We start from the raw sequence: 26,243 nt of genomic DNA, 5'->3' as shown, positions 1-26,243 counted from the left end.
TGGGATGGTTGGTCCTGATTCTCATTTGGTTGAGCAACTTTACCAGGTTCTGGTTCAACTTGATTCTTAACAAATCTATGTCTAGATAGAGGAAGGAATGCAGAGGTTCTTCCTAGTCCTCTGACCTGGTCCACTGCTTTTCAAAATTTCTATAAATGATGTAGAGAAGGAGAGAGAAGGAGTGCTGGTCATATTTGCACCTGATGCAAAATTGGGAGGACTGCCAAAACTTCAGAAGAGAACTTTCAGGTTGGAAGCTTGATAGACATGAAAATTGGGCCCTATACTTCAAGATGCATGTTTAAGGTTCAGCATTTAGGAAAACTGGACACACCAGTACAAGATAGATGGCATCTGATCCTGGGCATCAAGATAGATCCCATATAGCATTATAGTTTTTTTTCCCCATGCTTTTGCCAATAAGCAATTTTATATGATTGCATTTCTTAGCATTTTGATTGTTCTACTTTGCATCTTTGTGTGTTTGCAGATTATTGGATTTGCTGCCGGAATTTTCATTCCTTTGCAGCACTGATCATGGACTGAGGTAGCTCATTATCAATTGTCCCACCTACTTTATTCTGTACACCATTTCTATGCCTTTAAGCTCTTAGTGTCTAGTTTGATAATGAGTTTCAGGAAAGCATTAGGCACATGATCAGAAAAAGATGAACTGATAGGTCATGATATGTTGTTAGTCTGACAATTTTAACGTGGCAAAACACACCATTCTGAACATCTAACTAACCTTGTCCATCCCACCTCCATTAGAAGGTGCAGTTAGTATCTGCTTTCCTACTGGGAGGTATTGAGTATCAGAAAGACAAATGAAATTGGGAGGAGTTGCTTTCTTCAACTTTCCTCATGTTAAAATAGCAAGGACAGTTTGTGTCAGCAGCCTCATTTTTTCCCCCAGCAGAATAGGACTGAACAATCAGGGCAGAAAATTTTATTTCTTGCTAGCTCAAGGACTGCTAGGTAGCAATTCCATGCAGCCATCTGGCTCTGCTCTCAGTCTCAGAATGAAGTTATATATATATATATATATATATATATATATATATATATATATATATATATATATATATATATATATATATATATATATATATATATATATATGTACCAAACAGCCAGCGCTTGTCCGAGGACATCTCTGTGGTCATGTGGCCGGCATGACTAGACACCAAAGGCACATGGAACACTATTACCTTCCCACCGTAATGGTCCCTATTTTTCTACTTGCATTTTTATGTGCTTTTGAACTGCTAGGTTGGCAGAAGCTGGGACAAGGAACAGGAGCTCACTCTGTTACGCAGCACTCGGGATTCGACCCACCAAACTGCTGACGATCTGATCGACAAGCTCAGCGTCCTAACCCACTGAGCCACCGCGTCCCTAACATACACACACACACACACACACACACACACACACCAAATACACAGACAAAGAGTGATCAGCTACATATTCACAATATTAGAAGGCATTTTTTCCTTTTAAATTCTTTTACCTTGACTGCTTTCCTCCAACTAGGATACATATGATGATTAAGTTTGGTAATCATTTGGAAATTTAATTAGCAATACAAGTGAGAAAGATCCTTTCCCCATTCCCCTTTTATCTTCCTTCCCTTCCTTATTATAACTTTCCAGTCATTTTCACTTTCTAAAATAATATTTCTTAGCTTCCAAAGAATTAAGTATAGAAAATAATCCTTATACGGTCAGTTAAAAGTCCACAGTAGTAGTAGTAGTAGTAGTAGTAGTAGTAGTAGTAGTAGTAATAATAATAATAATAATAATAATAATAATAAGAAGAAGAAGAAGAAGAAGAAGAAGAAGAAGAAGAAGAAGAAGAAGAAGAAGAAGAAGAAGAAGTTGGAAGGGACCTTGGAGGGCATCTAGTCCAACCCACTGCTCAGGCAGGAAACCCTATACCATTTCAGGCAAATGATTATAGTTTAAGTAGTGTTAGCGAAAATTGTGGGAAAACTGAAAATGGTAAAATTCTATAGAAACTTTATTGATTAGTCATTTGACCATATCAAAAGTACAGGCAGTTCTTGACTTATACCTACAATTGAGCCCAAGATATATGTTGCTAAGTGAGAAATTTGTTAAGTGAGTTGGGCCCATGTTGTGACTTTTCTCGCCACATTTGTTAAGTGAATCACTGCAGTTGTTAAATTAGTAACATGGTTGTTAAGTGAAACTGGCTTTCCCATTGAATTTGCTTGTCAGAAGGTCACAAAAGGTCATCACCTGACCCTGGAACACTGCAACCGTCATAAATATCAACCAGCTGTCAAGCATCCCAATGTAAATCACCTGACCCTGTGGATGCTGCAACAGTCATAAGTGTGAAAAATGGTCATAAGTCACTTTTTTCAGTGCCATGGAAACTTTGAATGGTCATTAAATGAACTGTTGTAAGTTGAGGAATACCTGTAGAAAGCTAGTAGAAATATAAAACTAAATGCAAAGAAAACAATAGAACAATTTCATAGTAACTCATCAGCCCTATAGTTAACCCCATTCTGATCTAAATATTCCTTCCTCTTTGAAAAGGCCTTTGATAGAAAAAGCACGCCCTTATTAGTAATACACACATTTTTTCCCCCTGAAAATAGTAAGGCAGCTTTCCCCAGGTGCCCCGGTATGTCTTAGTTTTTAAATAAGAATCTAAGTGACAGAAAGTAAATATCCCTGTCATTGATCCTTATCTGAAAGCATAATTGAGCATTTTCTGTCTTCAAATTATTCTCTTCCTCTTCCTGTGCAAAAGGAACCAAATCCCAGAGAAGGACATTATCTGTCAAATTTCAAGTTTATTTTCATTTTTGCCCTGATGTTAGATTTAGTCCATGCTGTTCCTTAATACATCCATGTGCATTGCAAAAATTAGGAAAGTATTGAAGGTATTGCCTTCTGTTTCCAGGATACATACAATGAATTAGATAAATTTCCAACTGAAATTTTCTGTTTACATTCCTACAAATTCCTATTTTCCAGTTTAGACATTTTTCTCTTCCTACTATTAAAAAAAACACAGTATAGAGTAAAAAGAACAGTGAATACCTATGCAGTCAGTTGTATCTGGACTGACTTATATTTTACCTAGGGCTATATCCTTAGAAGAGAATAGGAAGAATATTCGAACTTGGTTATAATTTGACTGAGGTCCAATGGAATCAATTATTTTTTTATTTAATTATTTTTATTTTTATTCCATTTATATCCCACCCTTCTCCGAAGACTATAGCCTACAAAGTCAACAAAGTGAAATTCTTCCACCAAATGAGCACTAGCTCTTAGGTTATGAGGGAAAGGGATGGAGATGTCACCTCTGATTAATGGTAGTGAAATTTTGCAGTCCACAACTGTAAGAAATGGAAAGGAGTTGGACATTGGGGGGGGGGGTTGAGAGGAAAGAGGTTACTAAGAAAACTTCTGAGAATAAGTAGAAATCTTGTCAATCCCACTGAGCTGGTTTAGCAGATTGGATTGTTCATGATATAGCTCTATGTTGGCATTAAGGAAATGCAGATGTACATACATCTGCTGTATCTGACTTAATAGAGCAATAGTTTTTGACTGAATTTGGAACCATAATTCTATGCCGCTTAATTACACTGATTTCCTTAGCCAATTGGTAAATTTTGCAGCTCTTGCATTTAGTTTGAACACTTTACATTTTCAGTATGTTTTCATGCACTTCTTCCAGATTGTTAAAATAGACAGCTATTGTAGAAATATTTTAAGCCATCTGAAGTTATATCTAGTAGTCAGCAATCTGAATTGTAGAGAATTTTCATACCCTATGCAACATCTTTAATTTTCTTGGGCACATACATGCCTACCCAACACAAATACACAAACAAACACACATACATACACACACACACACACACACACACACACACACTATAAAGTCCAATGAACAAGCATAAGTAATTTTATTGCACATATGCTTAAAAAGTGGCCTTTTTAAATAAGAAGAACATTACTTGAAAAGTGTTTTTATCTATAAATTCCCTCTAGTACTAAGGAGGTAAGAGAAGAAGGCTATACATCACTCCCAAACAAGAAACATACATATTCATTTTAATGTTTTGCTCATTTTTCTTAGGTCAAACAGTAGATTATGTCTAGAAAAACTAAGATATATCTCTAATTATTATGGAAAATTTGCACAAAATGCCAGATGCATAATGGCTGTAAATGTGTGTAAAAATCCTCAGTGGCCAGCCATAAACCTCACAATCTGGAAAAAATAATGACAAAGTGCAGGTGCTTAATCATTTTTATGTCTGCTACCTTATCTGTCCCTACTCCCTATCTCCAAAAGCTGTATTTTTAGCATGCTGTCTCTAACTGGGTCACACATTACACTGAACCATGAGTTTTCCTTTGTTTGGACATATTGTTCTAACCTAAACAAAGTGTTTTAGCACAATGTATCTACCCTGGTAATTGACTTATTCTGTGCTATATAGCAATATTTCCATTTAATGAACCTTGTATAATATATTTTGAATGTGACTGACAATTGTCTATTCACTGTATAGCTCCCAACAAGCATAACAGCCCAGAGTCACTTAGGTGAGATGGGCCATGTAGAATTTTAATAAATAAATGAAAAAAATGTCCAGTTTATCATTTTGCACATATACAATTATGTAAAATATGCATGCATGTTTAACATTCATGTTTAACAGATGTTCAGCTCTATCAGACACTTATTACCCCATTAGTCCATTACACTGAATGTAACGCTGAGGGAAGCCAAGGCCTACTTGATTAGTACGTGAACAGTGTTGGTCTTTGAAGAAAGAAAGATTTAGAATCAGAAAATCCTACAATATGTATTTAAGATAATACTTCTATATTACTTTCTTTGTACTATTTGGAGATAAAACATTGAGTCTAGGTCATTTTCTAAAGAATTTATCTTATAAGAAAAGAATCACTGGGGGAAAAAAAACTAGAGTAAGAAGATGAGGAATTTAAAAATAAAGCATGACAGATCACAGACTATCATAAATTATTCTATTCAATGAGGCAAGACAAAACTGTTACAAAATCTAGCTGACTTTCCTAATAGTTTTCTTTCCCCATATATAACCCAAGTGGTCTTGTACAGTATTTCCTAGTTCCCCTAATTTCTTTCTTACTCTACAGCCTGACTGGCATGGCTTTCCCTGATGTCTGATCAAAAAAAGTTTCATGGGAAGTTTCATTAAGCTCTCTGGTGAAATGAATGTATTGAAATTGTTACATGTCTTCCATTACAATACAAGCCACAATCCTGGACATTATCATGAACATTTTTTTCTTCTTTATAGGGGAAAGGGAGGGGGAATGAATAGTTAAAAAGCTGTACAAGAAAATTTCAGTACAGTACAATTTGTTGCAGGAAAAGAGAAGCAGAAAAACAAAGATACAATGTATTTTGTGAGGTTTTTATGCATCAGTAATATGACTGTAATGATTTTAGCACAAGAGCTCTTCATTAGAGTTATTTATTTCAATTTCACCATGCAAAAAATCCAGATCTATGCATGTTCATTCACATGTCACTGTACTGACTTTGGAATTCCTTGGTAATGGTGTTGCATATCCTCAACAAATTTTATAAGGGCTCCCTCTTCCAATTGCAGTTGAGGAAACTATAGATATTTATTAATTATTTTGAAGCATCCTCGAAAAATTGCAGTTCCAATGATCCTTTAAAATAAGTCACGTATGGAGAATGGACATAAATGTTGATTCTGTACATCAGAACGTATGGGGAGAGGACATATGTTTTTCCCCAACAAATATTTATTTGCAAAATAATTGATGTGAGGAGAAAACTTTCATAGCCAATATGATTTGTTTCAGTTGAGACAGCAGTGATTTAACACGTAAGCTGTGCATGATTTGTTTCATAGAAATGATATATGTGTGAAAAAAATGATTGATTTTAGCCAAGAATCAAATACAATGTACTGATCATTATGCTGGTCTTTGACTTTAATTAAGATTTGGTTTGATGTATACTGATCAATGTAGGGAACCATTTCAGAAGATTTTAATTTGTTAGCTTTCAGAATAGTTTTGCGTAAAAAAATTAATAATCTTAAATATAAGATAAACTGAAATTACCATAGAATGTACACCCTATATTGAATTGTATTTTTATCAGAAATTGTGTAAGGAATAAAAATAAAAATAAAAGGTTTTATTCATGTAATAGTAGAAATGTGAAATTAGAAGCTGTTTTCTAATATGTAATTTTCTTATACTGTGTCTACTATTAAAACAGTCTTAAATGGTTATAGTGTACAATCAAGTTAAAAATAATTTCATGTTAGACCATCAGGATTTTAAATAAATGTTGTTGTTGTTGTTGTTGTTATTTTGAAAAGCAAGAGTAATATTTATTAGGTAAGAAAACTACTTAGAGTTTGGATTGCCAGGGTCAAAACCAGCACCAGATGGGATTTGGATATGAATAAGAATAATATAAGAATAATATATCTATCTGAAAAGCTAACACACATACACACACAATTTTCCTAATACAGTCATTTTGGGATAATTGAACCTACCTTCAACACCAACTTTGAACTCATGCTTTGTTTCTCCTAAATCATTTGAGGCTACACATTCATAGGTTCCTTCATCATCTCTAGTAACTTGTTCTATTTTCAAAACTTTTCCAAAATTCTCAGTGACTCCTCTGAAAATGCTGCCTCTGTCAATCCTTCTCCATGTTAAATGGGGTGTTGGACTAGGATGAATTAAAATAAGAAAGAAAACATTTTTGTTAAAAAGTAACATGGGTTTTACCCCCCACCATTCAAGAGTTCTACCTTATGCAGATTCCAACTAATGCTTATATATAATGTTGGGTGGCCATATAAATCTTTTCATTAAATAAATAAATAAATGTTATATAATCACAGTAAGCTGTGGGATATCCCTTAAAAGCTGCAATGGTTTTGGAGACAAGTAAAATTGCTTATTTTACAAATTCTCTGTTTTCTGTCTTATTTTAGTTGTTCTTATCTTATGCATCTAAGAACTGGACATGAAATGAAGCTTAAACACTGATTAGGAATAACCCAGGAAAATTACAGTTAAAGTATTATTCCCCATACATATCTCTTATTTCATATTTGCCACCTGTAAGTCAACAACAGTTCATTATTTCAAAATATGCATTGCAGAATATCTCTTTCTCTATTGGGTATGGAATTTACACAAAGATTTGGATTCAAAAAAGATTTTTTCTCTGATCTGACTTTGGAAAAGGATAATAAAAGGCAAAACAGCTGAATATTAGGAGTCAAGAAATATGTTTTATGAAAACAGTGTTATCTGTGAGGAAGTTGGTATTGAATCTATTCATGTTATAGGGAGTACTATAAGGGAGTGGGGTGTTTTTTTATGCACCCTGTCGACCCAAATACGTATGGGGAGAAGGAATCTTTTGCCTGTATCAGCCCAAACTAGGCAGCTAACTGTGACAATCATTTTTATATTAAATTTGGATTGCTAACAAAGAATTAAAAGGAGAAAGGTATAGCTATTTCAAGCTGCTTTGCTCTCATCAGGCAGCCACACCCTTCTGAGATTCAAACCTGGGCTGCTTGCACATTAGGCAGCTGTGTTAACCTCTAGGCCACAGGCTCTTTCTCACTTTTACAAGCAAATCATAAGGAACACAGTCAGTTCACCTATTGTGTCATGAAGAGCATGGTGTATCAGAGATAAACTGTGGGCAACAACACATGTATTTAGGCATGCAAAGATTATGAATCTGCTAGCTTGCTAAAAGCAGAAAATGTGAATATTACTGCACTGTCAAACCACAGAGTTGAGGGCCACAGGGTCTGGTGTCTGGTTCTACACTGTCAAACCAACGATTCGAGGGCCACAAGGCTAGCTGCAGCATTTTTTGAACCAATTACTACACCCTCTTGGGTTTAGTTGAGAAACGACAGTCTTTTTTTTTTAAAAAAAAAAAAAAAGGTTAATCTTAGGTCACCACCAGAACTGAAGCATATTGGAAATGTGGAAAGTCACTGGTGATGATTTCAACAAAGGTTTCCACTGTACTTAAGAGAAAATGGCTGCCACAAAGAAAAAGACAAGCAGAAAAGAGTACTAAAATGTGAAACCTCTTTATCATTTTTTCTTTGTGGGTTTGAGATTTAGAGGGGAATGCTCTCTTGAGAACAGTACAAGGCAGGTTGTAGAAAGGCTCTGTGAGGGAGATGGGTGGTTTTAAAAATTGATATTCAAATAAGTACCAAATATAGAGAGTATATTCTCCCTTTTTCCCACTGTGATTTTCCTTTTCCTTTTTTCTTTTATTTGCAAATTCTGCTTAAGTTAAGGAATTAAGCTCCACAAATTCTCTGAGGTACCATTTTTATCAAACTTTCCATTGCTATATACACATTTTCAAACCTTCTTTCCTCCTCTTAGCTAAAGCAGGTCCTCTAGCAAAATATGGTTCCTATTTTCCACGATCTCAGGAACAGCAAAGTCATCACAAGCCCGAGATACCAAATATCCACAGATACAGTTAACTGGAGGCTTCATTTAATTTATACTGTAGTGTTCATTTTGTATTTGGAATAAAATTACTAATTTTGCCCTAATTTTAAATAATTAAAATCTGCTATCTTTGCTCTCCTCTGAGGAAATAGCTGAAACACTTTGATTTTTTTTATGTATATTAGGGAGGAAAAAAAAAACAATGGAAGAAACTGTTATATATGTGGTAACTGGGTTCAGTTCAGCAAAATGTGCTTTTGACCATTTTTTAAAAGATCCTTTCATGAATATGTATCTGAATTCTGAATCATGCTGGTAATATAATGGTAACATGTTTGCTCTTCTAAGCAAACTGACTCAGTTTGTCTATCGCACTAAACAAATCACCAGCCATATAACCATGTGCCTGTTTTCTTGCAAAAACCTATGGGATTTGTATTTCCTGGAAGCTATATTGTCTTTTTTCCATAATAAGTAAAAAAAAAATATACACAACATTATCTATCGGCTACTATAGATTACAAATAGTCTAGAATGCCACTAGGAAATGAGCTTATTTCATCCAGTCTGCAATGGCTTTATAATCATAAATGGGTTTGAAGATTTTGCTGGAAGGGCAATAATCAATTCTTTGTCTTCCTAGCCAGCACAAATTCTCCAGACAATTAAATATAAAAAGAACTTTGTGTTTTGCAGAAGAACTGTGAACTCTCATAACAAGAAAGAGAGATGTTCAGGCCAGGCTGCTAACTTAGCATTTCCAGCTGGTTTTGCTATTGCCAACACTGTGCATGGCATAAACAGAGCAGAATCACGTCAGCTTATTATTGTGTCCATCTGTTGGGATGGCAACATGCCAAGGGTCAGGTTACTATCAGTTTCAAGTTCCTAAAAATATAATAGGGCTGACAAAGCCCAAATATTTACAATATCTTTCTGTAACTTTATTTTTATTTATTTATTTATTTTTATTTTATTAAACTTTAAGTATCTTTTTTAAAAAAATACTTTTGCTTCTTTGTTAATAACAGGTAGTCCTCAACTGCAACTCAGACCAAAATTTAGGAAGATAGTTAAGTGAGTTTTGCCCCATTTTATGACCTTTTCACCACAGTTGTTAAGTTAGTAACCACAGTTGTTAAGTTAGTAACATGATCGTTAAGTGAATATGGCTTCTCCATTGACTTTGCTTGTCAGAAGATCGCAAAAGGTGATCAAATGACCCCACATATTTATGAACCATCATAAATATGAATCAGCTGCCAACCAGTTTGATCACATGATCACAGGGATGCTGCAACAGCCATACCTCACTTTTTTCAGTGCTGTTGTAACTTTGAACAAGTCAAGGATTTGTTATAAATTGAGGACTATCTGTAGTGCTGTGGGTTGTTGTTTTTTTCTTTGCTCTTATTTTTCAAGTCAAGTTCTAAAATATGAATACTCACAGTCCTTCAGCAATGCATTCCAGAAAAAGATCCATTCCTTTCATAAATGTCACTTCTGAACTGGGACCAGAAGATTCAGGGATAAGTAGCTTGGGTTTTCTTTCTTTGATTAAATTTGCTAAAAGGGAGAAAAGTAATTTCAGAACTTTTGAAAGAAGGTGAATTCAACTCTTCCTGATTTTATCAGGAATGTTCAATAAAAATAATAGTGCTAATTCATTCACATATGTTCTACATGTTATCTACATATTATAATGGCATGTTCTTTCCTGCTGGGTTGATTTTTTTTCAGCTGCTTTAGAATACACTTCTCAAGTTTGCAAACAAAATACTATACAAAATAGAATGTGGTATGTTAATTGTAATTTGTGGATAAAATGTATGAGTGCAGCATACTCTTGACATTGTAGGAAGAGTAGAAATAGAATTAAGTGTAAAATTTGTGGGCTCCAAGTTAAAGGTATAAGCTTTGAAAATGAGAAGAAATGGCAACATCCTTAAGGAGACTCCTATGATAAGGAGGTTAGGAGGAGGAAGAAATGTTGAATAATTGCAGGGTTTAGGGATAGTGGGGGAAAGAAGGACCTTCCTGAGACTCTACCCATCAGTGTCATCTGGCCTAAAGAAAATTTATATTCTTCATCTTTCCAATTAGGTAGCTTAATTATGGTTCCTCACAACATTTCCCAAAAGAGATTAAATTGTTGGTTTTTTTCCTATGAACATGGAACATGAAAGGAACATGGAAATTATAAGCAGGAAGAAGCTTAGGAAATTCAATAGTATCTTTTGGGTTCCACTTCTTATTAGGGATTTTGAAGGAAATCTATGTGGTCATTAGAAATTCAAAACAACGTGGTGGCACACAATAATCAATCTTATTGAAGAAAGTTGGGCTACATGGGGAATCTTGGCAGCTTGGACTAGATCCAAAATTTGGAGTTTTCTACACACACATATCCTGTCATTTGCGTGTTTCTGTGTAAAATACAATATATTTTAAGTAGCATCTTTTATTCATTTTAAATTGAATTGAGTCATGAAATGTTAAACCGTAACAACTTACCCTTGGCTGTACTAGATGAACTGGAATCATTAGTATATTTTACTGCAACAGACAGAAATGGAGACCAAATGGAAACATGAATGATGATGAAACTTATCAAATAAATGATGAATATAATCAGACTGAGTAAAGAATTCAGATTATGCTGACGTAAACCCATTTGCAAGGTGAACTTCATTTGTTCTATCCATCTCGCATGAAACTGAAATTGCTAAAAATATCCTCCTTTGTAAAAATGGGATGGGGAGGGATGCTATTTGAATACAACTAGAGTATTCTGCTCATCTTCTGGACTGAGATTGTATTATTTCCATCTAAAACAAATTCCATAATTGCCAAAGATGCAATGCAAGCATGCATAGTGATAATGAACACATACACAAATGATGCAAATAGCCAAGGATCTCATATTTAGCTAATATTTTAAAGAATGCTCTTCCATCATGGCTCATTTAAGGCCCTTTCTGCCAATCCTTCTGCAGGCAGAAGATTTTATTTATTGATTGATTGATTGATACTTAAAGCCTGCTCCACTTACAGAAGACTCTTGTGAAACCAAATCACGATAAAAGCATCATCACCAAAAGAAAATCAAATTCAACATATGGATCTCACAAGTTAACTGGAGCTTCAATTTTTGCTGCTGCTCCACTATTGATCCTTATGTTGCCATAGGCCAGTGGTAGGCAACCTTGGCTCTTTTATGACTTATAGACTTCAACTCCCAGAATTCCTGAGTCAGCTGACTGAGTCATGCTGACTCAGGAATTCTGGGAGTTGAAGTCCATGAGTCATAAAAGAGCCAACGTTGCCTACCCCTGTCATAGGCAATGGGACAATATGTAAGCCTGAATACCTATTGGTATTGTTAGGTGGATTTATTTGGCCCATACAAAAAAAAAACAGTTCTACAAGCTTGGGATGAACCTTTAGTCTAGCCATCCATCTATCACATCTCACCTCATCTCTCCACTTCCAATCCATTTTAAGGAGAAAAAGTAGTAGATGTTTTTTTTTTCCAAGAGCAACTGATGGAACAACAGTTGTTTGAAGGGAGGAAAGGAGAACAAAGCCAGAGGAATTCCCCAATTCCCTTTTGTAACATGCCTTGCGCTCAGTAGATAAGGATACTATCATTTGGCAGCAGTTTGCCTATGACAACATAGGAATCAGTAGGGGGGTAGCAGTTAATTGGTTGTGAGATGCTAATGTTGAATTCGTTTTGTTTTTGGTGATGATCTTTTATTGTCTTTTGGTTTCACGCTACCATAGTTTATTTTCTTTCTAATATCATAGAATTGCGTTGTTTTGAAGAGCTGTGGTGGCTCAGTGGATAGAATGCAGTATTGCAGGCTGACTCTGCCCACTGCCAGGAGTTTGATCTGAGCGACTCAAGGTTGACTTGGCCTTCCATCATTCCAAGGTTGGTAAAATTAGGATCCAGATTGTTGGGGGCAAGATACTGACTCTGTAAACTGTTTAAAGAGGGCTGTAAAGCATTGTGAAGCAGTATATAAATCTAAGTGCTATTGCTATATGCTATTGATTTTTTAAGTGGATTGTTTTATATTTCTTTTTGTCCTATGTGAGACCCTCATTACTTTTTCTATTGCAGTGACATACAAATGTGTTAAACAAATTATGTCTCCTTATTTTTTAGATTTTTCCAATCACAGTGGGTAGAAGAAACAAGGCTGATAGTGATAAAATAATGTAAAATTTATCCTGAACTATATCATAATAAAATGGAAACAGATTATTCCTGACTTAAAGAGAGTTAGGTGAATTGTCTATGGTAAAAAAGAATTTTATTCTGCATTAAAAAATAATTACTACAGAAATAATTTAATCCTATCTTTCTTGAGATAAGTGGAGAACCTATTTATTTTCACACAATAGTTTAGTCTTGTCAATATTTTATATATATGTCAACAATTTGTACAATCCTATACATTATAATTAAGATGAAAATCCTATCTCATTGGGCTAAATCTAAACTGTAAATGCAAAAAAGAACAACAAAAAACACAGAAATAATAAGTTTAAGCTTCTTCTGTTTAGTTAGAAGTTGTTTTGTGTTGAAAAAATGGTGAATATCCCATCATATTGTTCAAATGTAGTTATACAATAATATGGGTTGTGAGGAAAGTTCACGTATGGCTTTGGCAATATATAAGATATTGAAGGATGTAGAAGTGAGGCAGTATTTTAAGAACATTTGTGGATTATATGGGTCAGCTGTCATGAACCACCTAAGAATGTAGTCAGTATTGTAGTAGTGATATTAAAACTGCTACCCAAGGCAATCTTATGTTGCCACAGAGTCCAATTTGGCAAGACACCAGACATAATCAAAGTCTATTTTAGCAACATACTTTGACAGTTTATCAGTCACAGGTAGTATCCCTTAGTTAAACTTCACTGAGCTCATAGAAGGTAAGCAAGGAAACTCAGTTAGTACTCAGATGATCTATCATCAGAAAATCCGAGTTATGGACTATATTAGGAAATTAAAAATAAAACTAAGTGAAAAACAATCCCAGAAGGTAATAAATTAATTCCATATTTGGGGGGGGGGGAAGCAGGTGAGATTCAGGTGTTCACCATGAGTGGACATTACTTTAACACTTCCCCAAAGTGGTTACCTAAATGAGGAATCATTCAGGATGGAACTGAGGTGGGTATTTGTCCTATAACTTATACAAGGAGGACCAATCAATTTATATGTTACCATCAAGAAGAAAAAAGGAGGAAGTTTCAAATGAAGTCTCTCAAATTTTCTAGTGGCCCTCAGTAGCTCCATCACCACAAATCATTATGTCTTCTCATTTTGATGGATTTTTTTTCCATCCAAGAGAAAATAAAATGGGTAGATATATTGCTGACAAGTGCCTTCAATAATATACCACAGTTCAACAGGAAAGCACACATTACTCTCAGTTCCCATTTATAGTAAAATAAAATTATCATTTGGTGCCTCTGAAAAGAAGCTGATTTCCACCCAAATCAGGGTTGGATTTTTATAGTTTTGAGGTTCAGAACAAAACAAGAGAAATCTTTTGGCAAGCTAACAGCTGCAGCAGTTTTATGAGCTGGGCCTAGCTGTCATCACTACGACAGCAGTGTGGAATTGAATACATTTGCATATATTTCTTCAGCAAAAATGATGATTAAAAAATAAACCCTCATGTCACATGTAAGAATTACCAAAAGAACCAAAGGTTGGAAGCAGACATTACAGCAGATGGGAGATAGACGAAGAAATGAAGAAGGAAAGAAGAGAACCAATTTCTCAGACTTACAACGTGTAACCGTCAATGTCATTGGCATTTTCTGTACAATAGTTCTTAATTTTGGAAATGCAGCAAAGCAGCAATAATCACTACGGCTGTCATTTTCATCCACATTTGCAAAGTAAAGGTCCCCATTAAGGCCCATGGAGACTCTTTCATCTTGTGGGATATGCTGCAAGTCTGAAAAGGGGGAAAAATGGTAATGATTCAGTATCTGACCCTTGATCCCAGGTAAGGAAATAGCTCTTCGGTATTAATAATGCATGTGACTTGAAAGAATATACAGAATATTTGCTAGTTTTCCACTATGCTATGTAGGGGAGGAAAAATCACAAGTAGAACAAACTGCCTGGATATCCTCTTGCCAACCATAAAATATATACTGTATCTGTATTGTATGCTTGATATTGCATACATTTTTCTGTGACAGAATTCAATTTTTTGCAAAATAATGCATCGTTTTCATGGTGCATTTGTTAAAGAATTATTCAAGCCAGACCTGTACTCTACGTGTCATGGCTGTCAAGAAGCCACTTATCCTGTCAATTAGAATAGGCTTGGATGGCACATAATACAAAAGTATAATGTCTATCCTTTATTTTTTATTTTTTACGTTTGTATCAAGAAGCCACTTATCCTGTCAGTTAGAATAGGCTTGGATGGCACATAATACAAAAATATAATGTCTGTCCTTTATTTTTATTTTTTACGTTTGTATAGACGAACTCATTACATGATTTATTCTTATGTGTAAACCAGTCCAATGTGCTAAATGTAGCCATATACTTAATTCCATAATAGAATCCCATGTTTTAATTTGAAAATGAGAAAGTTCATTGAGGACAGAGAAACTTGGACTATATAAGAGAGATAGTGGGCTGCTAGCTCTTAGCACAAGCTTCTCTAAAGGATAAAAGGAATATCAACCCACTGAATTCAGTAAGAGTCTGGCCTTGCTCCTCCTTTCATATCTTGGTTTCTTTGGTGACTTCATCCCTCTCCTGCATTAACTTATACATGCTGATTCTTCTGCTCCAACAAATAACACCATATGCTGATTCCTTCTTGAAGAACAAACACCCAAAACATATTTACTGAAATGGCTACATCTGTTGGAAGGGCCGGCTTCCATGACCTGGATGGGCCTCTTAAAAGATAAGGGATTTTAGGAAGCTCAAGTAGATTAACCATCTTCCACAGCACTCTTATTCCTATGTAAAAGAGTTTTGTATTAAGGCTTTTCTGATTTTACCACAATTCTTATAAGTTTGTTTTCTTATTTGTAGTAAATATTTTTCATGTTCACAAGCTAGGTTTTTATTATTTGTTAGATTTCCCAGGGAGAAGGGAGGAAATTAATCCATTTTAAAATAAAGTGCAAAAGAGCTAGAAAATAAAGTAAAATAAAATAAAAAGCTAGAAAAAGTTCACTTAGGAATTTTAGAGAAAATCAACACTCAAACCAAGAACTTCATTTGCTTCGAGACATACATAAACGTGGATACATACATAAATGTGATTCATAAATGAAATCCAAATATAATTCATTATATTTTCCTTTTCCACGATATAAGATTAGTAAGTGTTTTAATGAACAGCATTAATCTTTGCAACTGCCTTTTAAGTTGAGCATTAACATTTTCGAATTCATTATCTGTAATTTTCAGTTATTACTGCATTCTGTTAAACCACAGAAAATGCCATTTATCAACTGCATGCAATTTTAATTAAATTCAAATTATAGAAATACTTTTGCAGAGAGATTCCATTTGTAATGATGTCAGGAGGAAAGGACAGATACTTACCAATGTTCATCCAATAAATGTGCAGTGGTGGGATGCCTTTGGGAGGATTGCAGTGCAAAACCATTGCATCACCATGTTCTACATCAATGGGGTCAATCTTCTCCTTAGGAAATTTAGGAATACCTATTGTAATAGAAGCACCATAAGAAGAAGCTAAATAGCACTTGTATTCTTTTCCTATTCATGGCATTCTCTTTATTACCTGCCATTTTTTTATTTTTCCCTGTGTCCTTTTTATTCAGGTAGTAAAACACAAATTCTTGAGGGAAAACTATGTTGACATATGTTCTAACTCTGGATGACTATACAGTGGAAATTTCAGGCATAGCAGAGACCCTAAAACTGATGTGTATGTGTGTGTGTGTGTGTTTATATAAAGAGTCAGAAATGCATCTTAGTCTCCCTTAATTCTTTGTTAGTAATTTACACAAATATATGAACTGTCCGGTGTGACGACAGCCTGTTCGATAGCCTTTGAGATAAGGCTGAAAACAGGAAATAAAGATTTGCCCCATGTTTGGGGCCTAGCAAGGTAATCTAAATAGTTAACATTTGACTCATATCTCCCCTTGCAGAAAACTAACAGAGAGCGAGAGAGAACCTGTGGCTGAAGAGGTAAAAAACTGCCTAATATGCAATCAGCCCAGGTTCGAATCTCAGAAGGGTATGACTGACTGATGAAGACTAAAGAGTCAGAAATGCATCTTAGTCTCCCTTAATTCTTTGTTAGTAATTTACACAAATATATGAACTGTCCGGTGTGACTACAGCCTGTTCGATGGCCTTTGAGATAAGGCTGAAAACAGGAAATAAAGATTTGCCCCATGCCCCATGAATGGAAATGCGGGAAGAAACCCGAGACTCTAGATCTACACATACAGACACCCGCGAGAATCTACGAAAACATATATATATCAGAAGGGTATAGCTGACTGAGGACGACTAAGGAGTCAGAAATGCATCTCAGTTTCCCTTTAATTCTTTGTTAGTAATTTACACAAATATATGAATTGTCCGGTGTGACTACTGCCTGTTTGATGGCCTTCAAGATAGGCTGAAAACAGGAAATAAAGATTTGCCCCATGTTTGGGGCCTAGCAAGGTAATCTAAATAGTTAACATTTGAAACATATATATATATATATATATATATATATATATATATATATATATATATATATATATATATATATATATATATGGATCCTTGGTTTTTCGGGTTTTTCCCCGCGTAGAACTAAAGGTGTGGGCGCAACGTTTCGACGGAGTCTCATCCGTCATCATCAGGCTTTAGCTTCCTTCTTCCATCTCCCAGAAGAAGGAAGCTAAAGCCTGATGATGACGGATGAGACTCCGTCAAAACGTTGCGCCCACACCTTTAGTTCTACGCGGGGAAAAACCCAAAAAACCAAGGATCCACATACAGGCACCCGCGAAAACCTCAGAAATATATATATATATATATATATATATATATATATATATATATATATATATATATATATATATATATATATATATATATATATATATATATTGATCCTGCTTACATTCTTCCTTCCCACTATATAGACAGTAGATTTAGTTTTACCTTACAAATGAGGCCTGAGATGTCCTTTAGAACTTTCATGGAATTTAATTTTATTAAATTATTAATTTATATCATTAATTTCTAATCAATCTCCAGTTCAAAATCTGGTTGAGCTTTAAAGTCTGCTAATTACATTTAACTTGAAAGCAGTTATCTGAAAAAAAAAACTAATCTCACAAATCCCTATTCTCATGCAGTTACTATCCTGAAATTATCTTCAGAGTTGCCCTTTTAAATTTCCCAAAGATGCTGTATAGCAGATAGATTAGAATTACCTTAATTCTAAAATATCCTCATGAATTATTTTCCCTAACATCATCTTTTTTTTTCTTTCCTAAATCTTTAAATCTTTTAAATTCTGTTTCAGTCTGCTGTTTTTTGGTTGATGGTTATATTGTACTTTAAAACTGTATTGGTATAAAAACCCAACTAGTTAATGTTTAAATATGACTTGTAAATAAATAAGTAGAAATATAGTACAATTTTACAATCCTAAAGTTTATCAAAATAATCAAATTGTTTCCAGAGTATATAATTTTCTGTATTTTCAACAGAGCCTTCTAACTGTAGATAATAGCACCATTGCAATAAATAATGGTATACCAATGGTATACATTGTCCTATTTTTTTTAAAAAAGGTCCAGAGTGTTATGCCTCTCATTAGGGATCACTGTTCATAAACATTTATGAAAAGAAAAATGAAAAGACTCCATGTATGAAGACTCAAATTAAACCTTGTTTTATAACTTTGCCGCAAAACTTCAAACCACATTGTCAGAACTTCCATCATATGCTTGAGCTTTATATTCTCTAGCTGCTAGTCTGCCATAAACTATAGGGGAGAGAGCCAGGCAGGAGGGGTGAAGGCTAGCTACTCATCATACCTTCCAGAGACACCATCTCAAGGTCAAAGCCTTGGAATGAAATTCAACAACTCACCAATCAGCCTGCTGTTGAAAAGAGAGTTCTCAAAACAATTTATTCAAATATAATTGGACAATAAGGGACCAGCAATGCAAAGGAACTAGATGGGGAAAGTTAACCAGGAAAGTTTGGCACATGAACTTTGCTATACTGCAAACCACTAGGCTTTTAGTAAAGTATATCTTTCACTACAAATGGAGTTGAGGGTCTTTCTTGTCTAGAAGATCAAGTCGGGGCAGGTCTGACACAGGCTAAAACTGATGTGTCACATTATGAAAAAATGAGTGTTTTTTAAAAGAGGAATGTTCAAACCAAACAAAATCTAGTAATAAATTGTATGAAGATTGTAATGTGAATAGTTGTCTTCTTAAAAAACAAACAAACAAACCTCCTTTCTTTATATCTGCAAACAATAACGCCATCAACCAATCAAGATGTAACAACACAGCCAACCAACACGCTTACAGCAACAAAGCCAGCACCCCACACACACCCATCAATAATTATAGAGAGACGGCAGCTCCAATCATGCTTTGCTTGCACAAGCACGAAGCTGAAGACACCAGCCTGAAGATGACGAGTGGGACCTCATCGAAATGTCACCAAGACACTCTCAATCTTACACAGGAAAAGACCTGAATATGCCAAGACCTACATGCCTATACCCGTGAAAATCTACGAATACACACACACACACACACACACACACACACATGGATTTTGGTCATTCGGGTTTTTCCCCACGTAGAATTAAAGGTGTAGGAGCAACGTTTCGACAGAATCCCATCCGTCATCATCAGGCTGGTGGCTTCAGCTTCCTTCTTCTGGGAGAAGCATGTGGTAGTGGCTGTTTGTTCCTCTTTTTTAAACTGCCAGAGGGGGTGTGTTCTGTGGGTGGAGGTGTGCTCTGATTGGGTGGGAGTGTGTTTTGAATGGTGGGGGTGTTCTGATTGGGTGGGGGTGTGTTTTGAGTGGATGGGCTGAACACACCCACCATTCAAAACACACTCCCACCCAATCAGAACACACTTAATCCCCCACCCAATCAGAGCACACCTCCACCCACAGAACACACCCCCTCTGGCAGTTTAAAAAAGAGGAACAAACAGCCACTACCACATGCTTCTCCCAGAAGAAGGAAGCTGAAGCCACCAGCCTGATGATGACGGATGGGATTCCGTCGAAACGTTGCTCCTACACCTTTAATTCTACGCGGGGAAAAACCCAAATGACCAAAGATCCAAATCTAATGGGAAAAAAGAATTCTAAGTGTATCATAGATTTAAAGACCATCATCTTAAACTGTAGGAAGCAATTGGCAGCCAAAGCAGCTCTCTCATTATTACAGGCTGGAGTTATTATGCTGGCTCACAGCCTGGCTGCCACATTTTACACCAGTTGCCATTTCTGTATACTTCAAATGTCATGATCAGCAAACAATTTCTCCTCCTTTTGGCTAGAGGAATAGATTGAAAATTAAGTTACAGGATATCTCAGTTACATTGCTTAGTAGTTAGTGCATTCCGCTTCCTAAGTCTTCCATTATACACTAGTATACTTCTCTCTGTATTTATGTAAAGTAATATTGAATGTTCACTCAGTTGAAAGTGCATAAACTCTTTTTATTTCAGCTTCCCTATTTTCATCCCTATAATATTGTAGGGCTGTTCAGATTTAAAATTTGTGTAAGAGCCCTCTTTATACATTTGCATTTTCATTGTGTTGTTGGAATAACTGGAATGTGTAAACATGACTTTTATTTTCTCCTTCAGCAGGATCCTTGTTTGACTTTGAAATCCCTCTGTCACTGAGCAAAGTATAAACCACTCAATGGTTTCCTTGGCATAATTGATGTTGAAAAGCATGACTTGGTGTAATTTCTTTCTCTGTTCACTTTTTATATGGATGGTGAGTTGCCAAGCACCTAGTATCTTCTGACAAAATTGTGGAGAGATGCCTGCCAAGAACCATGCTATTATCATGATGTCATATTTATTAAGCTGTGCTTTGATTGTGTTTATACATAAAAAGAATTGATTTGTTTTAACGTCCTCTACAATCCCACTTATCAAATTTGGCCATGCAGAATAGCATTGTTTAGATACTAACTCAGCCAAAGAGGAAGTAGGGGAGAAAAGATGGACCTTTAAAAGATGCTAAGGTTTCTCTATGATAATCAAAATTCCATGCATCTGAATATGAAGGGTGGCGAGATATAAACTAGCATATACAACACTATTTTTTTGTATATATTTTATTGGTATTTTTTAACCTAACATAAAATAATTCAGTAATTTGTAAATAGTATGTTGTCTGGGTAACATTTATAAGACAATCTTTAACAACTGATTTCTATAATCTATATTCCATATGTTAATTTCATTTGGTTTCCCCTTTCCCCAAAGTATCTTTCTTTGCAAAACATTAGATTAAGACTGTTAGAATATGTTGTTGAAAAAATGGTTTGTTTAACAGAGTATTATTAATACACAGTGGAAGTTGTACTGGGACTTTTAGGCAAACAGTAATGCACTAACACGAGTTTTATAACTTATTTTTACTCAGACAACAAAAAGAAACACAGTAAGAAATAGTCCAAGTATCAATCCAGTATCATGCACATAAAAGTCAGTCCATAAAAACATAGTATCAAAATACAAAAGCTGCTTACCAATATCAAAAACAATATACACTGTAGCAAGCAGTTGATTCTTGAGAGAATAAATATCAAGTTAGCAAACAAGAGAACAAGAGGTATCCAAACACTAACATCAAACACATATACAAGAGCAACTACTTGTAACATCTAACTCTCTTTTATGTGGAATAATTACAGCCACACCCTTAGGCCGTTTAACTCCTTAAAGGTGCTTTTACTCCATTATATAATATTGTCACCCAAATCAAGTTTAATCTCTAACAATCTCCCCTTTTGGGTGGCATATTATACATATATTTACAATCTCAAATTACACATATCACAAACAGATTTATGCTTTATAGCACCCTGAGCTTTAGTAAACTGGTCAGCAATATTATCTTCAGTTGCACAATATTCCAGTTTAATCAAATTATCTTTAACACATTGTCTGACATTTAGATACCGTAGATCCGTATGTTTTGATCTAGTTTTCACTGCAGCATTAGTTGCTAATTTTATAGCTGCTTGATTGTCTTCATACACTTTTATTGGTTCATTACAATTTAAACCCATATCAAACAATAATTGTTTCCATACCAATAGCTCAGTACATAATAAAGATAGACAAGAAAATTCGGATTCAGTTGTTGATAAGCTTATATGCTTCTGTCTATTAGACCTCCATCCTACTAAAGCGTTTCCCAATAATACAACCAATCCTGAAGTGGATTTCCTGGTTACAGTATCAGATGCAAAACTAGCATCTGCAAATGCTTTTAGTTCCAATTCCTTTGTTGGCTCTAGATATAGAGAATAATGTATGGTGTGTTTCAAATATCTTAAAACTCTTTTCGCACCTTGCCAACATCTGGTTGTAGGATTCTCACAATATCTAGCTAAATGATTAACTGTAAATGCTATGTCAGATCTTGACCAGTTACATAAATACATCAAGCTGCCTATTAATGATTGATATATCTTTTTATCAAAGACATTGCTGTTATCTGCTGAACTCTCAAAACCTTGAACCATAGGTGTTTTTACTGGTTTACAGTTTTCCATATTATAACGTTTCAGCAAACCATTAATTTTCTTAGCTTGAGACAATTTAAATCCTTTACTAGTCCTGACAATATCCAGCCCTAGATAATGACTAATAGCTCCTAGATCTTTTACTCTAAATTTTCTTTTTAACCCTGAAATTATTCTTTCAGTTTCTGTTTCATCTTTTGCTATAATAGCAATATCATCAGTGAATAATAATAACGATGATAATTCACTATTTTGCTGTTTTATAAATAAACAAGGATCTGCAATACTAGCTTTAAATCCCAAACTATTTAACTCTTTTACTAAACATCTATTCCACTCATAACCTGACTGTTTTAAACCATACAAACTCTTATTCAATTTCCAACAGTACCCTACCTTACTTTCTATTCCTGATGGAACTTTCATATATATATATCATGGTTTAATGTTGCATGCAAATAAGCAGTTTCAATATCTACATGTTTTATACTATAATTCTTATTTGCTGCCCAAACTAAAGCAGCCCTAAGAGTGGAAGCTCTTAACGTTGGGGAAAATACTACATCATAATCACTATTATTCTGTGCAAATCCTTGAGCAACTAATCTTGCTTTATGTATTACCTATCCTGTAACACTTTCTTTCAGTTTAAAAACCCATTTACATCCAATTAACTTTTCTGTTTTAGGTATTTTAACCTCTTGATAAACATTAAGATCTTGCAAAGACTTTATTTCTTTATCCATAGCTACTTTCCAATTCTTTCTTTCATTCTCAGGATACATTTTTATTTCTTCAACATTAGAAGGTTCAATGTCTATTTGACAAATTAAACCTGCCTCGAAACGATCAGGCTGTCGTCTTTCCCTGTTAGACCTTCTGAGAATTATTGGACTTATAGGTACATTTACATTATTATCTTCTTCCTCTCCTGTCTCCACTATCAGTGGTTCTTGTTTGATCTCTCTAGCAGGTTCCTCCTCTTCTTTATCACTTTCATTTGAGGAGTTAGTTAAATCTTGTTGAGGAATATATACAATATCTTCTACCCTTTCCCAGCCTGACTGTTCTTGAAAAACAGCGCTAGAACTACAATAAATGTTTTTAGTACCTTTCTCCCAGAACCGATAAGACTTATGGTTTAACTCATAGCCAACAAAAAATAATTGTTTAGCTCTATGTTCTCCTTTATTTCTTATTGAACTTGGAATATGTACCCAAGCAGGTGTCCCAAATGTGTGAATATAACTAAGATTTGGTTTTCTCTTATACCATAAGGTATAAGGAATTTTACCTGTAGCTGAACTAACCACATTGTTTAAAATATGATTAGCACATTTTGCTGCTTCTCCCCATAAGCTATCAGGTAAACCAGAATCTTCAATCATAGATCTAATCATAGCTTGCAATGTTTGGCCCCTCCGTTCAACAAATGCATTATGCTGAGGTCTATAAGGAGCTGTACGTCTATGCTCTATTCCCTCTGAAACTAACAGCTCATTAAACTGTTTATTAACAAACTCAGTTCCATTGTCTGTTATTATGTTTTTTACATTTAACTGAGTTTTCCTTTGTACAAACTTGAGCCAATTAGATATTGTTTGTATAGTTTCAGTTTTTGACGTAAGGAGATAACAGAACCCATATCTGCTATAATGGTCTAGAATATTTAATATGTAGCAAGCACCCCCTAAACTGGGTTTCATAGGACCTATCAAATCCATAAATACCAGTTCTAATGGAGTTGTGGTTTTAAATCCATCTAACCTATTAGCTGGTGCTGCCCTGCTCTTTTCTCTACCACATACGTTACACTGTAGATATTTCTTACAAGCCTTTAACTTAAACCCATTAGACAAAGCTACAGTTCTTTTTAGTGTATTAAAATTCACATGACCCAATCTTCTATGTAATAAATGAATACATTCATCATGTGGTTTTTGATTTGTACAAGTAGTAGCCATTATTATAGGATCATTGCTAATTACAAACAAACCGTCTTTCATATTAGCTATTAAGTTTACATCATTCTTTTGAATAAGACATTCCTCCCCTTGGAAAGTAACTTTAAAACCTGCTTCCAATAATGCCTTAACTGATAATAGATTATAATCACATCTGGGAACATATAGCATTTCCAAATTTTGTTTTAAAAATGAACAGTAAACCTTACCCTCTCCAGAGACCTTGACTCTCCAGCCATTAGCCATAGAAATATATTTTTTACTAGACCTTATATTCTCAAAATCCCTTTTTATTTTTGAAATACAGTGTGTAGCTCCACTATCTACCACCCACCAATTGTGGTTATTAGTAGTTCTATTAGCTACAGCTACATTAATCAGCTTTTTATTCTTTCTATGGCTTTCCTTTCTCTGACAATTACTATTCTGACAAAACTTAGCAATATGTCCCTTTAACCCACAATTAAAGCATTTCCTTAAAATATAAGCAGATTCAGTCTTTTTTATTTCTTGTTGCAATGGCTCTCTCAACTGTTTTCTCTCCATACGACATCTTGATTCTTCCAACAACCTTCCAGTTATTGAAGAAACAGTTAGGTCTTCTTTGGACAAAACCTCCAAGGACGATACAAAGGCATCGTAGCTCTCATCCAATGATGATAAAATGATGTAAACCTGGTGAAGCTCTGAGAAAATAAGTTCTTTTTCTTGCAGTTCCAACAAAGTTGCTTTTATAAAGTTAAGGTGAGCTAACATCGCCATTCTTTTCCAGTCTAGCTCTAAATAGCTTTCTGGTAAGATTTATATGAGCACCAACACTGTCCCGAACAAAAATCTTTTTCAACTTAGCCCAACATTTAGCAGCAGTTTCTTCTCCACGCACATGGACTAGCTGTTGGTCTCCTAATGTTAGCCCAATGATAGATAAAGCCTTATCATTGTCTTTATTGAAGTCTACAATCTTCTTGTTATCTTCTTCATTAGTTGGATCCCAGGCAGTTACATCAGGAGGATTATGGACTATTTTCCAAAGACCTTGATTTTGTAATAGCAAACTACATTGTGTAGACCAGGATACGTAGTTTGACCCATTAAGCCGGGTAATGCAGAATGGATTGAACAGTCCTTGTGCCATTGTCTGAATTTGAAAACTCAGTTAGGAAATATAAATACAATACTGTGCCTGTCCTCAGCACCACACTGGATCTGGGCCCATAACCATTGTTAGAATATGTTGTTGAAAAAATGGTTTGTTTAACAGAGTATTATTAATACACAGTGGAAGTTGTACTGGGACTTTTAGGCAAACAGTAATGCACTAACACGAGTTTTATAACTTATTTTTACTCAGACAACAAAAAGAAACACAGTAAGAAATAGTCCAAGTATCAATCCAGTATCATGCACATAAAAGTCAGTCCATAAAAACATAGTATCAAAATACAAAAGCTGCTTACCAATATCAAAAACAATATACACTGTAGCAAGCAGTTGATTCTTGAGAGAATAAATATCAAGTTAGCAAACAAGAGAACAAGAGGTATCCAAACACTAACATCAAACACATATACAAGAGCAACTACGTGTAACATCTAACTCTCTTTTATGTGGAATAATTACAGCCACACCCTTAGGCCGTTTAACTCCTTAAAGGTGCTTTTACTCCATTATATAATATTGTCACCCAAATCAAGTTTAATCTCTAACAAAGACAATTCTCATTATTTTGATTAACAACAATTAAGTATATAGTTTTTTCCAATAATCCTATTTGTCATTTTAGTTGCCTTATCATAAATCCTGTTACCGTGCTTATTTCAGCTTATTTCTCCCCCCAAATTCTAAATATTCTTAGTAGTGACAATTTTTTCAACAATTAACTACATTTACATTGGTGGATTTAATTCTATTTTTTCCATATAAGCCCT

The 26,243-nt window shown here is 34.8% G+C and overlaps 1 protein-coding gene across 6 annotated transcripts in view; it reads right to left on the bottom strand.

Moving 5' to 3' along the window:
* Positions 1 to 26,243, bottom strand: part of CHL1 (cell adhesion molecule L1 like) — a 239,844-nt gene that overhangs the window by 72,337 nt on the left and 141,264 nt on the right. For all 6 annotated transcript variants that reach the window (XM_083354273.1, XM_083354272.1, XM_083354275.1 and 3 more), the window contains 5 exons: positions 16,165 to 16,287; positions 14,369 to 14,539; positions 11,067 to 11,108; positions 10,001 to 10,118; positions 6,596 to 6,777 (listed from right to left, as the gene is read on the bottom strand). In XM_083354273.1, the coding sequence (XP_083210399.1) occupies positions 6,596 to 6,777; positions 10,001 to 10,118; positions 11,067 to 11,108; positions 14,369 to 14,539; positions 16,165 to 16,287 (636 nt within the window). The remainder of the gene's footprint in view (positions 1 to 6,595; positions 6,778 to 10,000; positions 10,119 to 11,066; positions 11,109 to 14,368; positions 14,540 to 16,164; positions 16,288 to 26,243) is intronic.

This window comes from Vipera ursinii (assembly GCF_947247035.1).
Source record: "Vipera ursinii genome assembly, chromosome: 2".
In the NCBI taxonomy this organism is placed as follows: Eukaryota; Metazoa; Chordata; class Lepidosauria; order Squamata; family Viperidae; genus Vipera; species Vipera ursinii.
Note: the sequence above shows the minus strand (reverse complement) of the source record. Positions and strands in the feature narration are given on the sequence as shown.